This window comes from Hemitrygon akajei, unplaced genomic scaffold (genome assembly GCF_048418815.1).
Source record: "Hemitrygon akajei unplaced genomic scaffold, sHemAka1.3 Scf000046, whole genome shotgun sequence".
Lineage (NCBI taxonomy): Eukaryota > Metazoa > Chordata > Chondrichthyes > Myliobatiformes > Dasyatidae > Hemitrygon > Hemitrygon akajei.
Genome location: NW_027331932.1, coordinates 2005376 through 2017928, shown reverse-complemented (window position 1 = coordinate 2017928; position 12553 = coordinate 2005376). Strand labels below are relative to the sequence as shown.

General features: G+C 48.9%; 1 protein-coding gene across 1 annotated transcript; it reads right to left on the bottom strand.

The window, feature by feature from the left end:
* Positions 1–1618: 1618 nt before the first annotated feature.
* On the bottom strand, positions 1619–9366 carry LOC140720713 (oxidized low-density lipoprotein receptor 1-like). Its single transcript, XM_073035544.1, has 4 exons — positions 9273–9366; positions 4517–4659; positions 3954–4018; positions 1619–3013 (listed from the first exon to the last, which is right to left on the bottom strand). Exons 1-4 carry the CDS (start codon positions 9340–9342, stop codon positions 2824–2826), a joined length of 468 nt encoding a protein of 155 aa, XP_072891645.1. The 5' UTR covers positions 9343–9366; the 3' UTR covers positions 1619–2823.
* Between the last annotated feature and the right edge of the window lie 3187 nt (positions 9367–12553).

The window sequence follows — 12553 nt, the reverse complement described above, 5'->3', positions numbered from 1 at the left end:
CTCCACCCAGTAATTCTAAGGATTAATAAGGAACTGTGTGAACCCATTTGGAAGATTGTCAGCAGTTTGAGATCCCTTATCGAACAAAGTATTTGATTGTATTGGAAACGGTTCAAAGGAGTTTCACGAAATTATTCCACGGATTGAGTGGCTTGTCACAGGAAGACAGTTTGATGGCTCCGGGCCTGTAAACGTGGGAATTCAGAATAATGAAAGCTGACCTTATTGTAAGTTTCCGGATTGCGAAAGGTCATGATAGAGTTGATGTGCAGAGAATGTTTCCTGTTGTACGGGGAGTCTAAGATCAGAAGACACAGCCTGAGAATAGAGAGATATCTTTTAGAAAGGCGATGATGAGGAATTTCCTTCGCCAGAGCGTGGTGAATCTGCGGAATGCAAAGCCACAAACAGCTGTGGACTACCAGCCATTAGGTATTTTTAAAACATAGTATGGAAAATTCTTCATTATTGAAGACATGAAGGTATAACAGGAGAGACCGGGAGATTGGAGCTGAGAGGACAATGTATCAGCGTTGAAATGGTCAGAGGCAGGGACATCTGCTACAGATAAGAGAGAGAGAGAGAGAGAGAGAGAGAGAGAGAGAGAGAGAGAGAGAGAGAGAGAGAGAGAGAGAGGAGAGAGAGAGAGAGAGAGAGGGAGAGAGAGAGAGAGAGAGAGAGAGAGAGAGAGAGAGAGATTTATTCCAGGATTGAGTGATGGATCAGTGATGAAACGGCCAGCAGACTCGATGCCCTAATTCTGCTCCTGTGTCGTATGGGTTTAATTGAAGTTCCTCGGTTACTGTGTGTCAGCAACTCAGAGGATCTATGGTGGCCGAACACGTTCATGCAAACACAAAAAAGGTGTCATGTCATGAAACACAAAAGGTTTCCCGGAGTACGGTTAACTCTCACTTTTCTTCTAAGATTCAGATATATAATTCATCAATGCCACATTCCTTCATGAAGGTCTATCATTAAAGGATTCTAGCTGAGCACTCAGTGCTCAACCGTAAGAGTTCCGTCTCCAGTACTACAGATTGTGATGTCGTCTTTGGTTTGGGTTGGTGCCGTCTTGTTTACTTCGTGTCTGAGTCCGAATTAATTCCAGACCTTACTCTGCATTTGGGTTCAACACCATCCACAGCTGTCTCGGTTCAGAAGGGATCACAGCTTTATGAGTTTGAGGGGATGTACTCTCTCAGTGAAGATGAGGAATATTCTATGGATGTTCGATGGGGAACTATCTGACTAGCCGCATCGCCGCCTGGTGTGGATGCTGCAACGCACAGAATAGTAACGGACTACAGAGGGTTCCAGACTCAGCCGCCACTCTGACGGTCGCAACCCTCCCCACCATCGAGAACATTGTCAAGAGGCGAAGCCTCGAGAAGGCGGCATCCATCACTGAGTACTCTCCTCACTCGGGAGAAGCTCTCTGCTCGTTACTACCATCAGGGAGGAGTCGCAGGAGCCTGAACACCCACACACAACGATTCAGGAACATCTTCTCACCCCGCGCCGTCACATCTCTGAACGCACGAGCACTAACTCGACATTTTTGCGGTGTTTATTAATGTTTGTAATTTACTTTAACTGTACATCTTTTTTTGCAGTTCTGATGCAGCAGAAGAACACATTCCAAGCCGTCTAAATTGCGGATAAAAAAATAAAAATCAAATAGCGATTCTGCTTAAAAATATTCGATAAGACAGGACACTTGGCACGCTGGTCTTCACCGGTCAGGGCACTAAGCACAGGAGTCGGGAGATCACATTGCAGTGGTACAAGACATCGGTGAGGCTTTCTGCTTTAGAATAAACGCCACTGACCTGGAAAGAGTGTGCAGGGAGTTGTACTGGGATATTGCAGGAAATCGAGGGTTATGTAGAGAGGGAAGGAATTTTGTGACTTTATTCCCTGGATCAGTGTTGCAAACTTACAGAGGTGCATAAACCCGAGAGCGGCACAGACAGAGGGAATGCGCACAGACTTTCACCCAGGGTTGGGTTATCGAGAACCAGATGACACAGGATTGCGGTGAGAGCGGGTGGGAAGGAAAGAGAGAGAGAGATCATGGAGACGGAGGGTTCAGAGAGAGCGGAGAGGGAAGTGGGAGAGACGGGTAGAGAGGTAGCAGAGAGTGTGAGAGAGTTGGCTGAGAGAGAGGAGAAAGAGCGGGCAGAGAAAGGGCGAGGCAATAGAGGGTGGAGAAGAACGGGACGGGTTGGAAATGGCCACAAAGCAGGGGGTCAATGGGGACAGAGTTTTGTCGGTGCGTAGTGGGGAGAATGGGGACGCCTCAGCAGTTGGAGACTGGGGAGGAGACAGGGACAGAGAGGGCGAGGAGGGAGTTTGAGAGGATGGAGGGTTGATAGTTGACGAAGAGACAGTGGGGAAATAGAGGGGTTGGCACTGGATTCAAATCGGCTGCACTGCCACAGACGGCACAGGATTGAGGGGAGAGTGGGTGGAAAGGAGAGAGAGAAATATCGGGGAGATGGAGAGAACGGTGAGGGAAGAGAGTGGTGTAGAGAGGCGTACGAAAGTGGGAGAGAGGTGAAAAAGGTGGGTAGAGATAGCAGAAGAAAGCGGGCGGCGGAAGTACGAGGTAATAATAAGATAGGTAGAGAGAGCGGGACGGGGGAATGGAGGGAAATAAGGGGATGGACGGGGAGAGAGATTTGTCGGTGTGTGGTGGGGAGAATATGGTTGCGTTAAGAGGAGGAATTGGAGTAGGAGGGAGGTGCAGAGAGGGTGGGCGGGGAATCTGAAAGGATCGGGGAGTGAGAGTGAAGGGGAGACTGGAGTTAGTCATTTGATTCATGTCGCCTCCACTGGCTGTTGACAGAGACCCTGGATCTTTTCAGGAATATCCGGGAACAACGACTTCTCGCAGATGAAATGCTGATCACGATTGCAAGGATAAATCCTACTGACTGCAGTCGGATCACACTGACTGCAGTAGGGCGTCCCCGAAGACCACTTGTACAGGAGACGGAAGCTCGCATTCCTACACAAGAGGGTTAAAAAAATTCAACAGAGGCAAAACAGCTCCAGCAGAGAACCCGAGCCCGGACCGTCCCCAAGCTAATCCCAGGAAATCGCTATCTCCTAACAGCCTGTGTCCCTCCACAAACTCATCCCACTCAAACGCTCTCCCCCACGGCCCGGTGCCGGTATCCAGACAGATACCACGGTTCCCAATGACTCCCCACAATCCTGGGTCAGTTCCCCCGATTGCACTGACCCATTGTCCCCCCAGAGTCCCGTGTCCTCCGAACTAATCACACCGAACCGCTTCCTCTCCACAGTCCTCAGTCCCCATCCGAATCGAACAGGCCCTTAGTCTCCCTTCTGATCTGTTTCAGTCCCCGCAACAACCCCACTCTCCCACCGTCTAATCCCGCTGCCCAGCTCTTTTCCCTCAGATCTATGTCATTCAGCAAACGAATCACACTGTTCCTCCCTCTCCTCACAGCCCGGCGACTAGCTCCGAACTAATCACATTAACCCACTGTGTGCCATCTCCCTGTACTGGTCTCCAAACTAATCCAGTTGTCCTACTCTCGCCCCGAAAATCTAAGTCTTTCACCAAACTAATCCCCCTGTTGCTCCCTCTCCTCACAGCCCGGCGACTATCTCCAAAATGATCCCACTGCACCGCGCTCTCCTGACTGACATGCGTCAGTACCAAAATAAACCCTGTGTGCTGATCTCTCCCTACTGCCCCCTGCCAGTTTCCGAAATATTCCCACTGTCCTGTCCTTCCCCGTCAGACATAAGTTGGCCCCAAAATGTTCCTATTGTACCACCTTACCCCCTAACAAACAAATCCCAATACCCCTCACTTTTTCCACAAAACTACTTCAGACTGTAAACGAATTCCATTTTCTCCCGTCAGGACTATCACAATACCCAACTCTCAACCGACAGATCAGTCCAAATCTCACCTGTTTTCGCATTTTCCAATCCAGTATATAGGGGTTCTGGACACAAGGTTACGGGATACAAAGCTCTGGGAAATTTAAATTTACTGTATTAATGCCAAGAATCGAAAACTATGATACGGAGCTTCTCTCAGTTGATTACAACAGGAATCTCTTCCGGGACTCAGTGAAGGTAGCTTCATTGTGTCAGACCTCAGGAGTGTGTGATGGGACGGTGTGTAGGGAGATTCACTTTGTGTCTGACCCATGGATTGTTTGATGGGACGTGTGTGGCGGGAGATTCACTCTGCGTCTGACCCAGGGAGTGTGTGATGGGACGGTGTGGCGGGAGATTCACTCTATGTTTGTCCCCTGGAGAGCGTGACGGGACGGTGTGGAGAGGGATGCACTCTCTGTCTGACCCCGGGAGTGTGCGATGGGACGGAGTGGTGGTAGATTCACTCTGTATTTGACCCCGGGGGTGTGTGACGGGGCGGTGTATTGTGCGTTTTCACTCTTTGTCTGACCCCGGGGGTGTTTGATGATTCCTGTGTTTCTGTGGGATCTTCTCGTGCTGTGACACATACCGCTTCATCCCTTGAATTGATTTCAAGCAGCCTTGAATCACGGTTTGAACATTCTTGAATCGCTTTGTATAAAGATGTTTCAAACGTGGAAAAGTAGTAACACCGGTCTTTATTTGTGACCCAATTCTCGGAACAGGTTTGCTCTGGAAATCACGAACAAGGAACAGTGAGACACAGAGTGAATCTCCCTGCACACTTTTCCATCACACTCACCCGCGGTGACGCAGAGAGTGAATTTCACGCCGTGCGGTCCCATCACGTTCACCTGAGGTCAGGCACAAAGAGACTTTCCCCGCCTCCAACATCGTCCCATCGCACATTAACAGGATCAGGCACAGTGAATATCCCTCCACACCATCCATCATACACTCCCGAAGGAAAATACCTCAGCACACACGTCAAATAGACACAGATATAGAACATAGATTAGTACAGGACAGAACAGGCCCTTCGGCCCACCATGTTGTACCGACTCTTAAACCCAGCATCCCATATATCCCCCAGCTTAAATTACTCCATATACCCATCTAATATTGTCTTAAATTTCACTAGTGTTTCTGCCTCCACCATTGACTCAGGCAGTGCATTCCATGCACCAACCTCTCTCTGAGTTAAAATCCTTACTCTAATATCCCCCTTGAACTTCCCTCCCCTTACCTTAAAACCATGACCTCTTGAACTGAGCAGTGGTGCCCTGGGGAACAGGCGGTGGCTGTCCACTGTGTCTATTCCTCTCAATATCTTGTACACCTCTATCATGTCTCCTCTCATCCTCCTTCTCTCTGCAAACAGTAAAGCCCCAGCTGCCGTAATCTCTGTTGATAGCGCATACTCTTTAAACCAGGCAGCATAATGGTAAATCTCCTCTGTCGCCTTTCCAATGCTTTCACATCATTCCTACAGTGAGGCGACCAGATTGGACACAGTACTCCAAGTGTGGCCTAACCAGGGTTTTATAGAGTTGCATCATTCCCACCACATAAGCTTTCTTAAATACTCTATCTACCTGTGAGGCAACTTTCAGGGATATGTGGACATGTACCCCCAGATCCCTCTGCTCCTCCACACTACCAAGTATCCCGCCATTTACTTTGCACTCTGCCTTGGAGTTTGTCCTTCCAAAGTGTACCACCTCACACTTCTCCGGGTTGAACTCTATCTGCCACTTCTCAGCCCACTTCTGCATCTTAACAATGTCTATCTGCAATTTTCGACAATCCTTTACACTATCTACAACACCACCAACTTTTGTGTCGTCTGCTAACTTGCCAACCCACCCTTCTACCCCCACATCCAGGTCGTTAATAAAATTCACAAGAAGTAGAGGTCCCAGAACAGATCCTTGTGGGACACCACTAGTCACAACCATCCAATCTGAATGTACTCCCTCCACCGCGACCCTCTGCCTTCTGCAGGCAAGCGAATTCTGAAACCACCCGGCCAAACTTCCCTGGATCCCATGCCTTCTGACTTTCTGAATAAGCCTAGCATTTGGAACCTTTTAAATGCCTTATTAAAATCTTTGTAGATCACATCCCCTACACTACCCTCATCTATTTGACTCGACACCTCCTCAAAGAACTCTATCAGGCCTGTTAGGCAGGATCTGCCCTTCACAAAGCCATGCTGACTTCCCCTGATCAGACTATGATTCTCCAAATGCCTGTAGATCCTATCTCTAAGAATCTTTTCCAACATCCTTCCCACCGCAGACGTAAGGCCTTTAATTACCTGGACTATACCTACTACCTTTTTTGAACAAGAACACAACATTCGCCTCCCTCCAATCCACCGGTGCCATTCCACTGGACAACGAGTACAGAGCAATCCTAGCCAGAGTCTCAGCAATCACTTCCCTTGCCTCGTGGAGCAGCCTGGGGACTATTCCGTCAGTCCCCGGGGACTAATCCATCCTATTGTACTTCAACAACTCCAGCAGCTCCTCTCCCTTAATATTAGCAATGCTCCTGAGCTTCAACCTCGCTCATATTGTCCACACTGTTATCAGGTTCCCTCTCATTGGTGAACACCGAAGAGAAGTATTCAGTGAGGACCTTGCTCACTTCCACAACCACCAGGCACAACTTCCCACCTGTATCTCTATTCGGTGCTACCTTCACACCTGTCATCCTTTTGTTCTTCACATAATTGATGAATGCCTTGGGGTTTCCCTTACCCTACTCGCCAAGGCCTTCTCACGCCCCCTTCTTGCTCTCCTCAGCCCCTTCTTAAGCTCATTTCTTGCTACCCTATATTCCTCAATAGCCCCATCTGATCCTTGCTTCCTAATCCCCATGTATGCTGTCCTCTTCCACCTGACTAGAGTTTCCACCTCACTTATCAACCATGATTCCTTCACACTACCATTCTTTATCTTCTTCACCAGGACAAATTTATCCCTAAAATCCTGCAAGAGATCCCTAAACATCAAACACACATCCATATTACATTTCCCTGCAAATACGTCGTCCCAATCCCCAGCCGCTAGTTCAAGCTTTACAGCCTTATATTTCTGACCTTCCCCAATTAGAAATTTCCCGTCCTCTCCGATTCTATCATTTCCCATGATACTGCTAAAGGCCAGGGAGCGTTGGTCACTGTCCACAGGATGCTCACCCACTATGTTCTGTGGCCTGAACCGGTTGGTTCCCTAATAGATCCAATATGGCATCCCACCTAGTCGGCCTATCAACATACTGTGACAGGAATCCGTCCTGGACACACTTAACAAACTCTGCAACGTCTAAACCATTGGAACTAATCAGGTGCCAATCAATATTAGGGAAGTTAAAGTTATCCACGATAACAACCCTGTTATTTTTACTCCTTTCCTAAATATGCCACACAGTCTGTTCCTAGATGCCTCTGCCGCTACAAGATGTCGATAGAATACCCCCAGTAGAGTAACTGCTCCCTTCCTGCTCCTGACATCCACCCATACTGACTCAAAGGAGGATCCTGCCGCATAAATCACCCTTTCTGTAGCCGTAGTGTTATTGCAGACCATTAACGCCACCCCGTCTCCCCCTTTCCCCCTCTCTATCCGTTTTAAGCCACTGAAATCCAGGAATATTGAGAATCCAATCCTGCCCTGGTGCCAGCCGTCTCTGTAATCGCCACTACATCGTAATTCCATGTACGCATCCAAGCTCTCAGTTCATCACCTTCGTTCCTGTCGCTTCTTGCATTGAAGAAGACGCACTTTAGCCCTTCTACCTTACTACATTTACACCCTTCATTCTGCTTCTCTGTCCTCGAAGCCTCTTTATATGTTCAATCTGGCTTTGCTCCATGCACTAGCAGTTCTCTCATTACCTTTATCCTCCTCCACCTCACTATTTCCTCTATCACTCTGTTTCCGCTCTCCCTGCAAATCTAGTTTAAATCCACGGCAGCAGCGCTAGCAAACCTTCCCGCAAGGATTTTAGTCCCCCTATTGTTCAGGAGCAACCCGTCCCATCGTAACCGGCCCCACCTTCCCTGGAACAAGACCCAATTGTCCAGAAACATGAAGCCCTCCCTCCTGCAACAACTCCTTAGCCACGTATTTAACTGCATTATCACCTATTTCTAGCCTCACTGGCACGTGGCACTGGTAGCAATCCTGACATTGCAACCCTGGAGTCCCGTCATTCAATTTTGCCCCAAGCTCCCTAAACTCTCTGTGCAGAACCTCCTCCTTCTTCCTATCCACGTCATTGATCCCTACATGGTCCACGGCATCTGAGTGCTCAAACTCCCTGTTGATGGGAACGGCCACAGGGATGTTCTGCGGTCGCCCAGTAACCTGCCTCCTGACTCTTAGGGGTGACTATCTCCCAGAAACTCCTGTCTACCTCTGTTCCTGCTTCACGAATGATCCAAAGTTCATCTAGCGTCAGCTCCATTTCCCTAACTCGGTTTGTCAAGAGCTGCAGCCGGATGCACCTTTTACAGGTGTAGTCATCGGGGACAATTTGGCTCGCCTTGACTTCCCACGTCCTTCAAACGGAGCGCTCGACTGCCCTAACTGCTGCCTCCATTACCTATTTCTAAGCGAATTAGATTAATTAATTTAGTAGCTTACCAGGCCTTATCTCACTGGTGGCAAGCTCGTCCTCGGTCTCTGCTCGCCGAAGCCTCTCGAGCCAAACCCTTCCTACTCTGTCTCCCACTACTCCGGTGCCCGCTCCGTTAATCTGTTCGTTTTTTAAAACCTCTCGCTACTTCAGAGGCCGACCTTCACGCGCTTGCGTAGTCGGGCCCAGTCCAAACTACCGAAGAAATGACATTCCCCCTCTCAAACTGCTCGCTTTATAAACTCTCCCGTTCTCTCAGAGGAAGAGTGATTCTCGCTCTACAGCTTCTCAACACACCACAGAGCAAAGTGTCAGACACAGGGACAAGCTGCCTCCACACGGTCCAATCACACATTCACGAGTTCAACACAGTGTGAATCTCTCTGCTTACGTCCCATGACACACTCCCGGGGTGAGACACAGACTGAAACTCCCTCCACACCGTCCCATCACACACTCCCGGGGTCAGACAGAGTGAATCTCCCTCCACACTGTCCCATCACACACTCCTGGATTCAGAGACAGAGAGAAACTTCCTCCACGCAGCCCCATCACACAAACACCGGGTCAAACACAGAGTGAATCACACTCCCTACCATCTCTTCACACACTCCCGATGTCAAGCACAGAGTGACGCATCCTCTCTCCATGCCTGCCCTGTGATGAGGAGCCGGTGAAAGAGGGAGATGATGCCTCACCTCTTCTGCTGGTTAACAATTCACAGATTTGAGCCTTGGTTTCGTTGTCAGATCTGTACTTCGTTTCCATCTCAGTGAACTGGTGACGGATCTGTGACACTGAGAGAGATGGTGAAGGATGTTTAGCCTTTACATGAGTCAGCATCACGCTACCGAACCGTTCACAGAGAGTGTTGTGTTGGTGTCACGGTGAAGCATATCCTTTGGGCACAGTGAGAGGCGTCGGCGCCACCTTGGGGGGAAAATCAATGTCCCAGTGAAGGTTTTGTTGGTACTATGGGTGTCTGCGTCAGTATCGGGCGGGGCATGTCCGAGTTGCTGTGAGGAACGTGTCGGTGTCTCTGTGACAGCAGTCTCTGTGCCCCGGCGGGAGGTGTACCGGGTCACAATGACGTGTCACGGTATCCTGGCGTGGAGTGTGCTGGTCGCAAAGAGATTGTTATGTCTGTGCCACGGTGAGAGATATGTCATGGCCACGGTATGTGAGAGACTGACACGCTGAGGTGTGTGTCAGTGTAACGGAGAGTTCTATCTCCATGTCATTGAGTCATTCTGAATTTATGTGTCGGTATCTGTTAAGAGGTTTACCGGTGTCAGGGTGAGGTGAGGGTAATTGCCTCAGCGAGCGGTACATCGGTGTTATGTTGAGGAGTGATACTGTCGCGGTAAGTGGTGTTACAGTGACGTGTGAGTCTTTGTCACGATGCGGTGCAGAGCGGATCACGTCACGGTGTGCGGTACCTCAGTGTCACGGTGTACGGTACCTCAGTGTCACGGTGATGAGCGTGTCGGTGTCACTGTGAGGTGTGTGTCGGTGTCGCTTGAGCAGTTTATCAGTAACACGGTCAGGGGCCTGTCGATGTTACAGACACGTGTGTGTCACGGCGATGGCCGTGTCAGTGTCGCGGTCAGGAGTGCATCTGCGTCTTGTTGAAGGTCGTGACCGTGCTACGGTAACAGCATTGTTGATGTGATGGTGAATGGCGTGTCTGTGTCAGCATGAGTCTTCATTATGTTACGGTATAGACCATGTTTTATCACGGTTTGTGGTGTGTCCGTGCTATGGAACATAGAATAGTACAGCACAGTTCAAGCCCTTCGTCTCACAATGTTGTGCCGACCCCTTAAACGCTGCCTCCCGTATAACCCACCACCTCAAACTCCTCCATATAACTATCTAGTAGGCTCTTAAATTTCACTAGTGAATCTGCCTCCACCACTGACTCAGGCAGTGCATTCCACGCACCAACCACTCTCTGAGTAAAAAACTTCCTCTAATATCCCCCTTGAACATCCCACCCCTTACCTTAAAGCCATGTCCTCTTGTATTGATCAGTGGTGCCCTGGGGAAGATGAGCTGTCTGTCCAATTTATCTGTTCCTCTTCATATCTTGCATACTTCTATCATACCTACTCTCATCCTCCTTCTCTCCAAAGTGTAAAGCCTTATCTCCCTTAATCTCTGATCATAATGCTTACTCTCTAAACCAGGCAGCATCCTGGTAAATCCCCTCTGTACCCTTTCCAATGCTTCCACATCCTTCCTATAGTGAGGGGACCAGAACTGGACACAGTACTCCAAGTGTGGCCGAACCATACTTTTATGGAGCTGCATCATTACCTCGCGACTCTTAAATTCTATCCCTCGACTTATGAAAGCTGACAACCATAAGCGTTCTTAACTACCCTATCTGCCTGTGAGGTGTCTTTCAGAGATCTATGGACGTACCCGCTGATCCCTCTGCTCCACCACACTACCAAGTGTCCTGCCATTTACTTTGTACTCTGCCTCGGAGTTTGTCCTTCCAGAGTGTTGCACCTCACACTTCTCCGGGTTGAACTCCATCTGCTAATTCTCAGCCCACTTCTGCATCCTATCAATGTCTCTCTGCAATCTTCGACAATCCTCTACACTATCCACAACACCACCACCCGTTGCGTCGTCTCCAAACTTGCCAACCCACCCTTCTAAACCCACATCGATGTCGTTAATAAAATCACGAAAATTAGAGGTACTAGAACCAATCCTTGTGGAACAGCACTAGTCACGGCCCTCCAATCCGAATGTACTCCTTCCGCCACGACAACCTGCTTTCTCCAGGCAAGCCGATTCTGAATCCAGCTGGCCAAGCTACTCTGGACCCCATGACTTCTGACTTTCTACATATGCTCTACCACGTGGAACCTTGTCAAATGCTTTACTAAATTCCATGTATATCACATCCACTGGACGACCCTCATCTATATCCCTGGTCACCTCCTCAACGAATTCTATCAGGCCTGTTAGACACGATCTGCCCTTCAGAATGTCATGCTGACTGTCCCTGGTCAGACCATGATTCTTTAAATGCACATAGATTCTATCTCTAAGAATCTTTTCCAACAGCTTTCCCAAAACAGACGTAAGCCTCACTGGTCTGTAATTACCCGGACTATCCGTCTAACCTTCTTGAACAAGGGGAAACATTCGCCTCCCTCCAATCCTTCCGTACCATTCCCGTGGACAACGAGGACATAACGATCCTAGCCGGAGGCTCAGCAATTTCTTCTCTCTCCTCGTGAAGCAGCCTGGGGTATTTTCCGTCAGGCCCCAGTGACTTATCCGCCCTTATGTATTTAACAACTGCAACAGCTCCTCTCCCCTAATATCAACATGCTCCCGAACATTAAATTCTCTCATATTGTCCTCACCGTCATCAAGTTCCCTGTCATTGGTGAATTCCGAAGAGAAGTACTCATTTAGGACCTCGCTAACTTCCACAGTCGCCAGACACATCTTCCCACCATTATCTCTAATCAGTCCTACTTTCACTCCTGCCATCCTTTTCTTCTTCACATAATTGAAGAATGTCTTGGGGTTTTCTTTTACCCTACTCACCAAGGCCATCTCTTGCTTCATTCTTTCTCTCCACAGCCCCTTCTTCATCTCATTTCTTGCTACCCTATGTCCCTCAATACACCCATCTGATCCTTGCTTCCTAAACCTCATGTATGCTGCCTTCTTCCATCTGTGTTACGGTAAAGGGGGTGTTGGTTTTACTGTTGTGTTTTACAATCTCAATATATTCCACTCTCTGTATTTACGGTCTGACTCCATCCGGAGACCGTTCCACTCACCATGGATCGAGAGACCGGCCACTGTCACGATGAGGGCGGACGTAACTAGGCAGAGTAGGCAGATCAGACGGGACGGTCTATTTCCGATCTTCTCTTTCGACTCCCGTTCTTGCGCAGCTGTGGAGATACCATACGACCATAAGATCACAATAATTATTTAACAA

Excerpts from the sequence above, each read along its gene's own strand:
- LOC140720713 (XM_073035544.1), bottom strand. The coding sequence starts at position 9,342 with ATGGAAACGAAGTACAGATCTGACAACGAAACCAAGGCTCAAATCTGT. Across the intron at positions 4,660-9,272 it reads ATTGTTAACCAGCAGAAGAG|AGCAAACCTGTTCCGAGAAT; the intron begins GTGAGGCATCAT and ends CGTGATTTCCAG. Across the intron at positions 4,019-4,516 it reads TCAATTCAAGGGATGAAGCG|AGCTTTGTATCCCGTAACCT; the intron begins GTATGTGTCACA and ends TAAATTTCCCAG.